The sequence below is a fragment of the Amblyomma maculatum genome, chromosome 11, assembly GCF_055883805.1.
Source record: "Amblyomma maculatum isolate TAMU_Amacu chromosome 11, ASM5588380v1, whole genome shotgun sequence".
Taxonomy (NCBI): Eukaryota; Metazoa; Arthropoda; class Arachnida; order Ixodida; family Ixodidae; genus Amblyomma; species Amblyomma maculatum.
The window spans coordinates 68,274,140-68,287,875 of record NC_139354.1 but is presented as its reverse complement, the minus strand read 5'-3'; the positions used below and the strand labels follow the sequence as shown (position 1 = coordinate 68,287,875).

Sequence of the window (13,736 nt, the reverse complement as noted above, 5' to 3'; positions counted from 1 at the left end):
TACATCCAATTTGGGGGCTCGGAGCACTCAGTGAAGTCAGCACAACATCGCTGTTGGTTTTGCAGGGTTATTGATTGGCCACCTTTCCTTAACTGTGTCAGACATCGAGGCAGAAATATTACAGGGCATCAAAAGCTTTACGGTGCCTCATTATAGATGACTTTCGCCAAGAAGGATTTTGTATTCCGCTGTTTTTGTCCTTAGCTTTCCGTTTTCTCATCATGTTCAAGTTTTCAATGTTTGAATCGTTATCCATATAAAGTGGGGTCACCTATGTGTTCATGCACATTTTTTGACGAATTTACTGACTCAGCTCTAAAAGATTTCCGCAAGTAATGTTAGAATCATAGCAGGTCTAAAATAGGTGAAGTCTGATTAACTATGCTGTTGCCACAGATACAATTTCGAAGGTAGGTTGTTTTTCTTTCTTCCTTATTAAAATATGGCCGCCAAATAATTTTAACTCTGTTTTTCTAATTTCTAGCAGCGGTCCTTTACAAGCTTCATCCTGCTGCCACCTCTTTCAGCACGCTGCACGCAGCGTTCAACGCACTTAGCGTTTTAAGTACTGAAGAAATATTATTGTACCAATTAATTATGGTCTCCTTTATAATAGCGAACAAACTATTTTTTCCTTTAGTTCTTTTAGCAGCATCGGAAAATATTTTTTTTACGTCAGGCAAATCCTAATTTCTTATGTCAACATATATTGCTCTCTGTAATGTGATGAGAATATACTAAACATATCTTCGTGCTCCTGACTTGCAGAAGCTGGCTCCACAGGGAATTTGAGAACAATAATTATTGATGGTGACATATTAGTGATCGGCAGGGACGGAAGCGCGTCGCTGTGGCTGCTAAAATAGTTTTTTTTTTGCCGACAAAAAATTATTTGTGCTTTAGCTCTGGTTAACAGTAGTTGAATTGCGAAAGCAACGGCGGAAGCTTCGTTTACCTGTTACATTATTCGCCTATCACGCGCCTATCAGTGTATGTTGCTAGATTATTGGGGACACTTAAGCTCATACTTTAAGGGCATGACGCGAGAGCATAAGCTGCCAGTCCACATATAAAGTCCCGCTTCAACCAAACCGTATGTGCCTGCCTGCGTGTCGTAGGGGTAACGAGACTGTAAATGGTTCTGGCAGGCTGATTCTGATATCACCCTCCCATGTGAAAAGAGCTACCCGAGTTGGCAGCTCCTGTGCGTGGCATAGCGGTAACGTGAATTCAAATGTCATGGCAGGCTGATTTTGTTTCCGGATCACGGCCGCCGGTTTCAATGCACCTTCTTTAGCTTCCTAACCCGTCTGGTCGACAATAAACACTGCCGCACTATCATCCCTGTGTCAACGGCATGGTCGAGCGACTCCATCATCAGCTGAAGACTGCTCTCAATGCTCGCGGCGATCGTGAGCACTGGGCTGACCACCTTCTTATAGTGCTTCTTGGCTTACGAGCCGTTATTTGTCTTAACCTTGACAGTTAGGTGGTTAGTTCCTTCGGCTCCCCCGTCCGCGTCCCTGCAGTACCTTCAACGCCTTCAGGACTGTATTCAACACTTTTGACTAGGCCTCCCTAGGAGCTCCCCTCGGATATTGCTGGCCTAGTCGCCAACCTGATGGCCGCCGGGGCACTCTCATCCATGTCCCGTCGGCGTGTGCGTTTCGGCGTTCCGTCAGGGTGGGAAGTTGTGTAGCGCACAGCGACGCTGTAAAGCGGGGCGCTAAGATAGGCATTCCCAGCGGGCGAAATAAGAAAATGAAGTTGAACTGCGCATGCTCGCCGCTCATAGACGGCACCGGCTGTTCGGTTCGAGATGCCTGCCACGCTGGTCGTCTTATTCTGATCCTGCGCTGCGACGCTGTAAATTCCCTACAACGGTTTATTGTCTCAACACAAGATTTTAAGGCAGTTATGGAAAGGAGGAGAATTTGAAATGTTTAATTTTTTCTTGCGAAAAACAAAGCAATTTTACAGTGGTGGTCTGGATGGGTGGATCTTCAGATGACTGATCAAATGTCGGTGATGGTTACTTCGATATAAGAGCTCTTCTTCGTTTGCAGAAAGATTTCACGAATTACCACTGATGAGCGTCAGAGATCGCATTTATGCGTTTCTTGCAGTAGCACAAATTATGTCAGCATAGTATCCGGAACACATTACAATGTACAGAAAATACAGCAATGCTTGCCTTCCGATGTTCAAGTTCAGCGGTTTATTCAAGCGCTTTACTCGATAGGGGTTGCGTCTTTGCGCTTTATGAGACTATATGCTTGGTTCAGGGAATACCAGTTCTACTGTAATTAAAGAGGTAGAATCCTAATATTTCGACTAGTAGCTATAAAACAATTAGTCATAGATGACGATCGAAGTACATTAAAGCCGGTAGACGACATATTGGTAAATAAATTGGTTCACAGGAAGGGAAAGGCGCAGTAACTGTCACACTTGCTCTGTGGACACCCGAACCGCGCCGTAAGGGAAGAGAGGAAGGTGGGAATGAAAGTGGAAAGACAGAAAGGGGAGCCGTAGTGGAGGGCTACGGAGTAATTTCGACCACCTGGGGATCTTTAACGTGCGCTGACATCGCACAGCACACGACGCCTCTTCGTTTCGCCTCCATCGAAACGCAGCCGCCGAGGTCGGGTTCGAACCCGGGAACTCCGGCACAGTAGTCGGGCGTCTTACCACTGCACCACCCCGGCGGGGCCGACATATTGTGCTGAGACGCTTGTGCATTGCAGATAGCCCCTCATAAAATCTCGCCACCTAGAGCCGGGAGTAATCGGCTGCCTTTAAGATTCCAAGGCATGCCATAATAAGTGCATAATATCGGCTGAAGTTTATTAGCCGGAAATGTGAACTCGTGCAGAAACGGTACAGAGCTACGAAGGGCTGTTTTGTTGACTGTGCAGCACGTACGAAGAAGGAGAACCACTACAGATATTGTACTGGTGAGGATGGCTGGAAAAATAACTATTGACGGTGTTTGGGAGCTTATTGAAGGAACAGTGAAACCCTAGCTCTATTTATATCCAGCGCCTTTACGAGCCAGTCCATGCCATATGACGGGAAACCGTATCATCACCATCAGCAGGACTGTAACCACTGCAAAACGAAGTCCTCTTACATATTCTTCCAACTATCCCGATCCTGTGGTAGCTACATGCACTTGATTTCAGCGAACTTCTTAACTATTTCAGTGGACCTAAATTTATACCTCCCCTACTATCGCCTCTTCGCACTACCCGCACTGCCCATGCCCATTTCGTCTTCTTGAGTTCGACTGGAACATCATTAACTCGCATTTTCTCTGACCCACTCTGTACACTTCATATCTCTTAACGTTACATCTAGCATTTTATGTTCCATAGCTCTCCTTAGCAGTCTGTATGGTATCTGCTGAGAAACCACCATATGCTGTCGGGACAACCTACGACTTTCTAAAGAGAATTGTGAAGCACCAATTGCCTGATCGTTGACAACATTCCGTTTGCCATATATGCATTTCCACGTAAGATCACCACGAATTTACCACATAAGCACAAAGAGTGTAGAAGGCGCTGCGCGCCTAATAACCAGCATACCCACCAGAATTCTCTATTTTCCCGACCACCGCCAACCCGGCCGTTGTCAGTGCGAGTAGTTAAAGCTTGCAGACGACAATTCTTGATGTCACCCCAGGAAAACCGCGCTAGAATCATAAGTATTCGCCGTAACCGAAACCAACAACTGTTGAGGCTGTTTGGTGAGATGTACAGCCTTTGTCACAAGTGTAGAGCCCAGGGAGTCGGCTTCTGAGCCGCTTCGTATGGCTTGTAATGCATGTTCAGTGTTCCGACGCTCTTGATGGTTAGAAACGTTTTTGTCCTACCCTCTCCATTTGGAAAGACCTCCATTTACGCTAAATCAGCGCCGCTAAACTGCTCAAAACCAGACCCCCCCCCCCCCGCCCGGGCTCTACACTTTTGACAAAGGCTGTACGTTATAACTGAGTGCTTAGGCGAAGACTACCACAGGATCCTCGGGTCATGTTCTAGGTACCAGAGCGCACCACAGGATCCTCGGGTCATGTTCTAGGTACCAGAGCGCATAAAAGCAAACGAAGCACGCGTTTTTCTTATACTATTTTCACGCGTTGCGTATTGATACTGGCAGTCATGATATATGCGAACTGGTTGTAGACACATGGCCCTTTCATTTGGACAAATATTAGTTTCGTATCTCCATTGCAGAGGGCGTTATTTTAATTTGAACTGAAAATCATGCTCCGTTCATTTATGTCCGCACCTGTACGTCTCTCTAGTACGAATTCTGGGCACTTCAAAACGGCATAAACACATCGGCCTGTACAAAAGGCGATCTTAAGACGTCCTGTAGACCCTGCCCGTCGGCCGCACAGGCACCCACACTCAAGGCCTATGAAACACGATACTTTCTGTAGCTTCTCGCTGCTTTGCCCAGTTGTGTGGATGATCAGGTTATCCAGACGAGCCTGTGGTGAAGAATTTGTTTGGAGGATTTTCAAACGACTCATCGTTAAAAAGAAGGATGGCAGCGACTAGGGCGATGAAAGCAACAGGTAGGACACAGAGAATACGCTTTGCTGTTGACTATGCTCTAATCACCCTCCCTTTGCACCTGCATGTGGGATCTACAGAAAGGCAACCCGAAACAGGTCACTCAAACTTCGTAAGCGATAAAGAAATGTCCACATCCAGAAATCTCCCTCTTTCACTGAGAAAGAACAAGAACTGTAAGCAATGACAAGAAAACCTTCGGCGCAATTTACTTAGTCGACGGCGGTGACTTTCATTCAAATAAGTGAAGAAATCCAGTCTGAACACTGCCTTCAATATAGGGCATCGTTTACTTCCGTGCTTGTTCACCTAAGCTATCCAGGAAGGTCTTAGCTGTTCAATGCGCACTACCATGTGGGACAAGTTGAAAACTGTTAGGAGTTTTTTCCTCGAGCCTTGATGATACCAAACGAAGACCACTCTGCTCATAGGTGCATCTTCCAGGTGACAATGGAGCCATAGAAACTATAGAGCTATACTCGACCTACACCTGGCCTGTGTGCGAGCCGAAGTTCGATTATTGAGCATGGACCTGTATTTGGACGTGGCTGGTTATCGATAAGCACGAAGTCACATCTCTGTTACATGGAAATATTTCTTGATAAGCAGTCCCCGTACTACCTACCTGAAGTGATAGCTGTGCAAAAAAACCAATCTTTACATTCTTGATAACATTTATTAAACAGTTCTCGACGGTCAGTCGTACATTCTTGTAGAATTTAATGTCGCGCCATTTGATATTTGAGGCGGTATTTAATTAGATGTTTATTATGAATTAGCGAATGCCTGCATATTTCATCAACAAAAAAGATTGAAATGAAGATTTCCTCAAATTTTGTTTCATTCGTATTCTAACTGAAACTTTGAATTTTCTATGCACTCGCATCTCTAATGACTAGAATTTTGCATCTACTGAGCTGCTAGCGTCATTTTCGCGCCGGCCCTTTAAATGCCGTCTTGATTATTCTGGCTTGCACTTCATCATTATTGACGGCCTATTGATTAGGCTCAATGCACCTGTTTAAAATTTTATGAAACGTTTATTAGGGGACAGGAGTTATCTGAGCTATGCATCGTAAGGTGCCTGTTGTGTTCTCGAAAAACAATATTACTCTACTTACTTTCAAAAGCAAGGTTTCCAAGTATTTCTGTTTTCTCTGCATCATATGTTATCGAGGATTGCCTGTCATAGATGCTTCCAACGTATTTGCACGAACAACGCTTTTCGGCATAACTACAATTTCTACAAAAGAAACCATTTCATGTGCATATATTTGTAGACTCGATCGCATAATAAAACTGCAAAGCAGCATCTTTATTGCATCGAATTTTACTAACAAAGAAATCTATCAACAAATATTCGTTTGCGAACGCAAAACAGTTGTAGAACACAATTTGCCGAATCGGGAACGCATAAAAATGTTTCAGCTACCCTTGGGCAGGCGGCATTAAACCGGGAAGCGCTATCCTAAGCATTGCTCTATGTTCTTGCGTAACTGACATTTCACCTTTTCATTAGAAGTCTAGGCAGAAAAGAACATCCCGGAATGTCGAGTCTGCTTAATCACACTATATAAACGCATTCGTCACGTTTGCTCAACTTTGCCCAGTCAGCTCATGACAAGAAAAAATGTGATGCATCCGATCAGTTTTCATTCGCAGCATTTAAAATAGTATAAGTATCTGTGAATATTAATTGGCTCTGCTTCGGCTCCTCCAGTTTTCTGCAGTGCGAGCCTGAAGAGCAGTGTTGAAGATGAACGCCGTTTTGCTTGTTTCGCTTTTTCTGCTCTCCTATGCCGCTCTTGTGGAGTAAGTATATATCTGGTATATACATATATGTTTCTGTTAGTTTTTACTGTCTATCGATATGCACAACATGGCTGCATTTAAATAAAAGCAAAACACATTTATTGCATCGGCGGGAACATAGCAAATGAACTTACGAGTGCATACCCAAAAATGTATACCACTTAACATGCGTACGCAGGATTTTTTTTAGAGGTATGTTTGTGTTTTTTTGTGCATGCCATTCACGCGCTCATACCAAAAATATTGACAGTATATTTCCGAGTTGTCATGTTTGCTTATTTCGGACAGGGAAGACTAGTGACGTACTCGCAGAATTGCACTAAGAAGTATATGTTTACAGCATATATACATGTACACATCTATACTGTGTAAGCAGCAGAAGTGAATTTACAAACAAAACAAATTTCGCGATAATTTGCAAACTGCGCATTTCCTTATAGGTTAATAATACAGTAGCCGCATTACACGAACTTTTTGAGACCTACTGAAACAGGACTGCAATCTTATATTACCGTGAATTTTAGAGCCTTGACCTTAAATACTACTTCTGGTGGCAACCTTCAGTGAACCGTGTGGAGTGTCAGTCAATAAAACGTGCCATATGGTGTGGCCACAATATCCAAGATTTCGACATAGCCTTGAACCTTGCAGCACAGCCGCGCACACGATCAAAGTTGTCTTGCAAGGCGTCTTCGCTTTCTGACACCTCTTGAGGTCTGACTGCAAAGGTGCAGACGATGCTACCAGACCTACGATTTTTTTTCCCTGTATTAAGTTCCGGCTGATTCGGTGGTCGCACGGGCACTTAGTGCGACTAAAATTACATGAGTAGGACGTGGTCAGAGTACTAGCCGCGAATACACGATTCTGGCTGTACATGATCAACCATTCTCTTGACTCATTGCTTCCATCTAGATTGTGGGCGAAGACTCCTCTTTCGAAAAGCTGGCAACATGGCCAAGCGTCTCGGTCACGGTCATCTTTTGGGAAAAGAAAGTAATGCGGGAATTATTGCAGCCATACCTTACGACTCAGCGGAGTTGTTAACATGAAGGGAGCAGTACTTAGGTCCTCAAATATCCCAAAGAAAAATATAATGTAGGCCTGACACTACTTCAAGTTCCGGATAATGGCTGAGTAGTATTGCTTGATTTCGTGCAACGTTACTAGATCAAACTCAGTTCCACAGCTCTGCCCGGAGAGGTGTCCCCGGTGTTCGTCGCCAGAACTAACGGCGTTGCAGTCGATTCTTGCTCCGTGCCAGGCGCGTCGTCTGCTACACGCGGTGCGGAAGCATTGAGTGGCCGACACACTCGTAACTATTACAGGCTACCATTGCACTCTACGTGGCTGCACCGTAATTATAACTACATTACGACAGCTTTGGCTTCGAAGGCATGTATTATCTTGGAGAAGGCGCTTGTGTGATGCGAATTCTAATGCCGTGAAACAAGTGTGACAACGCTGTAGACTTGCTGGCCACCAGCAACGTTCTAGTAACGTTGTCTGCTCTTCTGTTTCATTTATGTTTTTACGCGATATCGTACGTAGCTCATCCAGACGAAAAGGCGTCACAATCGCCGTAACTTCGAACTGAGAAAAACGTATCCGAAAAATACGCACGTCATTTCGTATTAAATTATGACGTAGCCGTTAACGGCACAGCGTTCAGTGTGGTGCCATGCAATTTCGCTTCTTGTTTAGCATCCACCTTCTTGCCCAGTGTGAATCTAGTTTGTGACAGAGATTCAAGCCGCTGACATATGTGCCTCGAATCCTATGTCGTTCACTGTAAAGGTATAGTGTGCGCCGGGAATTTGCTGCCTCTTTACCCTAAACTCAAACCAAAAAGACGCTAAGCCCTTTTCCAACTACGCGCCAGCCTCTCGATGGCTAAAATAGGCGGAATGAAGAGATGGTGGTAAAGGAGGTATTACGTCCTCTCTTAAGACGACGTTTAAGCGTTCTGCTATATTCTTTCTTAAAATCATGCCTCTTCATGCCGGCTAGCATGCTTTGCACCGGAGGGCAACGGCGACTATAGAAACGATGACATGGAAGTCCGTCAGTTGTTCGTGTCACTGATAGTCGCCCTTGAGAATAAAAGGTGGGCACAAGCTCTGCACAGAAAAGTGAATAATTTCTCATCTGCATTTCGAAGAGGAACTATATTGAAGTACTGTTGTGATGTAGTTAGTGTAGCAAGACTCTCTTTTTCCTTACTGGCACATATATTTCGAACGCAAAATGCATTATACCGAAGAGAACGCACCTTATCATTCGCGCTGCCCGTGCGTTTCGTCAGAACTTGCAAGATTCCATGAGCCTATCAGTGTACATAGCGCAAATTGGACAGCTGAGCTGCACAAACGGGTTTTGATCGATCATTTTGAGTTTGTCGCAATACTAGCAATTAGGGGGAAACTTGAGTACTTTCACGACGAGGAAATAGGCGAGCCCAGAGGTCCAGGAAATTTGCTTGTTGAGAAGACTTTTGTCATTGGTGAACGATTGTCATGGCAATGGTTATACGCTGGACAAAAAGTTCTCCTATATAAATTGAGCGTTGGTTGTGTAGAAGCTCTTCTGAAGAAGGTACATTCTACGAAATTCTGCACGGGGCTTGCAATCAGAGCTAATGCGAAGAGTAGAGACATCATAAGAACTGCAGGAAAATTCGACAAGCAAGATGATCACAAAATTAAAAAACCTTCAATATAGTTGAGCACGAGGCGTGGAAAACCCATGCAGCGAGCTGCGGCAGTTGACAATAGAAAGAAGAAAGAGATATCGCAGTTAAAAGATAAGTACCTAAAAAGCTCAGAACAGGATCTAGATCACCGTCTAGACGGCCTTCCTAAATTTCAATGGCTCGCACTTCAAGCGCCTGCCTGACGACGAATTGTAATGGCTTCGTAACTGCATTTTCGTGAGGCGGATAGCACAAAAACGTATAAGCTTCTGAATGAGTTCAAGATATGCTGCCAATCATGCATATGAACACCTTAATTCATGCACTGAAGCACATTGGCTGCAAATGTGGTTTTTGCTGTTAATCAATGCAAAATCAATAGCAACAAAAGATGGACAAGGAAAATTAGGAACTCTAACGCTCATGTCTATCTACACATAAAAAGGGTTATGCTGGCCCCTCAAATATTTCCCAAAAGAATTATAATATGTTGTCCTCCGCACTGCTTGTAATCCTGCAATGTTCGTCTATGATGATGAAATCAAGTTCTGGTTGTTATGACATTATTATTGTTGACGAACTGCATTTCTGTCATTTCTTCTTGTTGTGCTAATAAGCGTAAATAGCTTACGTTTACGCAATCAAATTCTAACACCCTTCCTGGCGCTGTATATACATTAGATACCCTCTTTCAAATGCAGTTGAGTGCTAATTTGAAATTACATTACTTTCCCCGCCAGCAGTGAAATGATTTCGTTTAACTTCTCTGTGTGTGTGTGTGTGTGTCTGTGTAAAGGGGGAGGGGGCATCTCTAGGGTGTGACTAAGACTAGAATCACAACTTCCTGTGATTAATCTCAATAAGGTTTTATAAATAGACTCGTGCTTGTTTAGTCATTTCCTTTCGCCATGCGAACGCCCATTCGCACTGATTCCTCTTTCAATGAAATCATTAAATAACTTTTATCTTTGACGTTATTTTACACGGCACAGCAACAAAGCGTTTTCTACATTTCTATATACAGGGGTGCGAGAGAGGCGACCTGGAGCTATGTTCCTCGCCATACCTCAGAAATAAGACATTAAGAACAGGGCTTCTGATTAGGCACACGAAGGAGGCCACTTATTCGTATTCTTGTTCACTATTCTTGACGTGAGTAGCCAGCTTCATGGACTGAATGGGCAGCCTGTCTCGCAGGTTTATGCATTTAATGGAGGCGATATGTGCAGTGCAGCAGTAAACGTGACGCCCGCTGCGTTACCCTGCAAGGTTAGAGGGCTATGTACTGAAACTTTGATTAATTTGTTTGCATGACAGTATGTATGCCCCGAACGAACGCACTACAAACCACAGGCGAGGGATTAAAGCAAGAAACGGTGCTTGTGAGCAAGCCGACATCGCTGTCACACTTCTTTAACAGCATGATAAAGTGAATTTCGCATAACACAGACGAGGTCTCTAAGGTAATGCGTGGCTTCAAAGCCAATAAAACTGTCGTAATGTAGTAATAATTATACTGTAGCGCTGTACAGTTCAACGGCAGCACGGAAAAGCTACGCGTGTGTCGGCCGCTTCACGCGTCCGTGCCACGTGTAGCAAACGATGCACCCGGCACGGAGCCGACTGCTGCGCCGCTAGTTCTCGCGCCGGTCACCGCGGACACACACCTCCGCTGGGCGGTATGCGGAGCTGTGAAACGGAGTTTTTTCCAGTAAAGTTGATCTCAAGTTTGCTGGCGAATTAGTTAAACTACATATCCATGCCACAACCAAATATACTGTGTGCTGAAATACCAGTCTCTCGGCTTTGTTTTTGATGTTCCTATCGCTTTGAACATTCATTCACACACAACGCCATTGAAATTACCCTATTACAAAACCAGCATCCTCCAGCGTACTCCAGTGCAAAAGCAGTATGTTTTTGGCATTAATAATTGCTAATTATGCTGGCAGGCTGCGAGATTCACTACAGCAGTGACAGAAGACAATGGGTACGCTGGTGTAATTGGAGAAATCACTGAGATTAGCTTATTCACGTTGGATGTGTCGCTGGTACCCCCCTTCCAGTCAAAACGAACTGCACTGCAGTGTAAAAATACGACAATAATAAACTGTAGTCTTGTAAACATCGAATTTTTTGTACATTTATTGCACTTTCCTATAGGTTTGCAGTTCTTCCTTTCGTACTTTCCTGTGGTTCTGTAGCAGGTTCTTGTAGTAACTACAAAACGTTTTGACGTTACTAGAGAAACTTCTGTTGTCACACCTAATTCACTCTCAAAAACCACACAGAAATTAGGTTGAGACCACAGGAAATCTTCAGTAGTTTTTCGTTAGGAATTGCACTGGGGGAAGCGCCGTGGGTGCGCTGAGGCCCGCTAGCCCCATATAGTGTGGAAATAGCCTAAAGTCCGGTAACTGTGAACAGAGACATTGGGTGCAAATAAGAAGTATTTTTAAGTATGCGCTGCTTGCTTGGAAATCATTCTGAATATGGAGTGGAAACGAAGGCGGTTTCTTCTTTCGAGCGCTTCGACCGAGGCTATCTTTATTAGGCGACTACGATCGGTGCAGCTTGAATATTGTAGGCTACCATCATAAACTTCACCATATGTTTGACGGCCAAATAACAAGGTGATTAGTGCAAAAATATTCCCGATGGCTCAAACGCAGGCTCCAAATATGGCCTGTGGCAGTGCACACCGTAAGCAACACGTGCGCACGAGACCCCAGTGCGGCATGCCTCAGCCCAAGAGTTGCTGGTATAAATACTGGCGCATTTCTGCTCCTGGTGCAGGTCGAGGCGGCTCTTGCGTTGCGTCTCTGCCTTAGCTTCCTCTTCGGACTTGCGAATATCCTCCCAGCGGCATTTGTTCACAATGTATGGTGTGCGGTAACTTGCTTTGAAATTTTCCCCCGTGGGGTGGGCGTTCCCGAGAGACGGCACCGAGGTTCACAGGCATAGCCTGAAGCAAGGTAGGCTGGGTAGATTGAGCCTCTCAACCACCATCACAACAACCACCACCTCTCTCACATCAGATAGCTGAACATAAAGCTGCCATACAACCGCAAGCACTAGAAATTTCAAATCTTAAATCGGCAATTCAGGCCGCACAGTTAACTGCCAACGCACCAGCTACCCAACCCACTCCACCACTACCTTCCATTGCCCCCGCGGAGAAGGAGGACGCTTCAATGCAAGAGCCTCCTCCACCCAAACGCAAAACTTGCACAATGTCGCCTTTATTAGACAGATGCCTCGACAGAGGCATGGGTAACATTGAAGAATCTATCAATAACACTTTTCAACAGTCCTCTATCCAAGTCCTCACGCAGCTTCAGTTTCACAGAGGCTATCGATAGGCTGACACGTACACTAGAAGTTCATGGTGCCCGCTTCATGCTGGTCGAAACACGAATACAGCTCTTAGAGCAACGCTTCAACCAACATCGCTCGCAATAACAATTCCACTCGTCTTACCCTCTGGCCGTGGAACTGTCGGGGGTTCACCCGTAAACGAGCTCTCCTCCAACAGCTTCTGCAACACAGAGATCGCCGAGAAATAATTTCCCTCCAAGAGGCGGTTTCCACCTCGAAACTAGCGAGCTATCATACGTTTCATAACTCTCTCTCTTCATCCAACGTGGTCACATTTGAGAAAAGGAATGTAACTGCTCTCACGCACGACCCTAACATCTCCACTATTGATCATCGTTTATTGGAAATTCTGCGCCATCGCAAACGAGGTCACAGCCTCTTCCTCTTGAACGTATGCAGCTACTCCCGGGCGAGGCGTAATGCTTTTCATTCTCTTATTGCGGAAGTATCACGCTTGGCCGGTTCTAATCCCATTGCCATCGTCGGGGGCGTTACCGCCCACTACATGGCCTGGGGCTACCAGACAGACAAGCTTCAGGATAAGACACCGTGACAAGCTCTCCATGATCACCGTCTCATCATTCTTAACGATTCTTCCTTTTTTAATCGTCATGGCAACAACATTCAGTGCGATACTACTACAGATATTTCCATCAACAGCGAAGGCATCGATGCCTCCTGGAAAAACACGCACGTAAATGGGTGTAATGATCATGACCTACTAGAGCTCGTTCTCGTAGGTGGCCAGGTCGCCCCCAACTCTTCACTAACTGGCATCGCTTCCGAGAGGGCCGCTCTGCGCCTGAGAAGGTTGACAATATTGGCCTCTGGCCCTCTGAGCTATTTCAAGACGTACAGGCCGCCACGGAATCAATCTACCCGGAAGTTCCTCTGACCTCCTACGACTCGCAACTTGCTGACCCTCTGGCGTCGCAAGCAACAGCTCATTTTCTAAACGCGCAGGCAGAAGCTCGACCGTTATGCACGTAAATAGCTAGCTGCGCTGAACAAAGAGATTGAGCGCTACGCCTTCACCCTGGATCGCTACAATTGTGATGCTTTATGTAACGAGCTAGATAGACGCATTGCAAGAGCTGATGCCTGGCACTTTCTGCGTCACCTCATAGACCCCTCCAGCACTCGGGCAGAGAACGCCAAACAACTGGAGCGCCTCCTACATCCGCTTCCAGGCTCTCCAGATGAGGTACTGGACCAGCTGAGGAACAAATATATCAATCCGCAGCCCCCTACTCTCCTCCCAAACTATTTGG

General features: G+C 45.3%; 1 protein-coding gene across 8 annotated transcripts in view; it reads left to right on the top strand.

Annotated features, from left to right (window-relative positions):
- Positions 1-6,178: 6,178 nt before the first annotated feature.
- LOC146174051 (uncharacterized) overlaps positions 6,179-13,736 on the top strand; it is a 65,717-nt gene continuing 58,159 nt past the window's right edge. For 2 of the 8 annotated variants that reach the window (XR_014702281.1, XM_084584956.1), the window contains exon 1: positions 6,205-6,395. Coding sequence is in view for 4 of the 8 variants with exons in the window: in XM_084584956.1 (XP_084441082.1) it covers positions 6,340-6,395 (56 nt within the window). In the remaining 4 variants the exon portion in view is untranslated. Of the gene's footprint in view, positions 6,400-13,736 lie in introns of all 8 variants that reach the window. The other 6 variants (XR_014702280.1, XR_014702279.1, XM_084584958.1 and 3 more) reach the window with 5 other exon arrangements.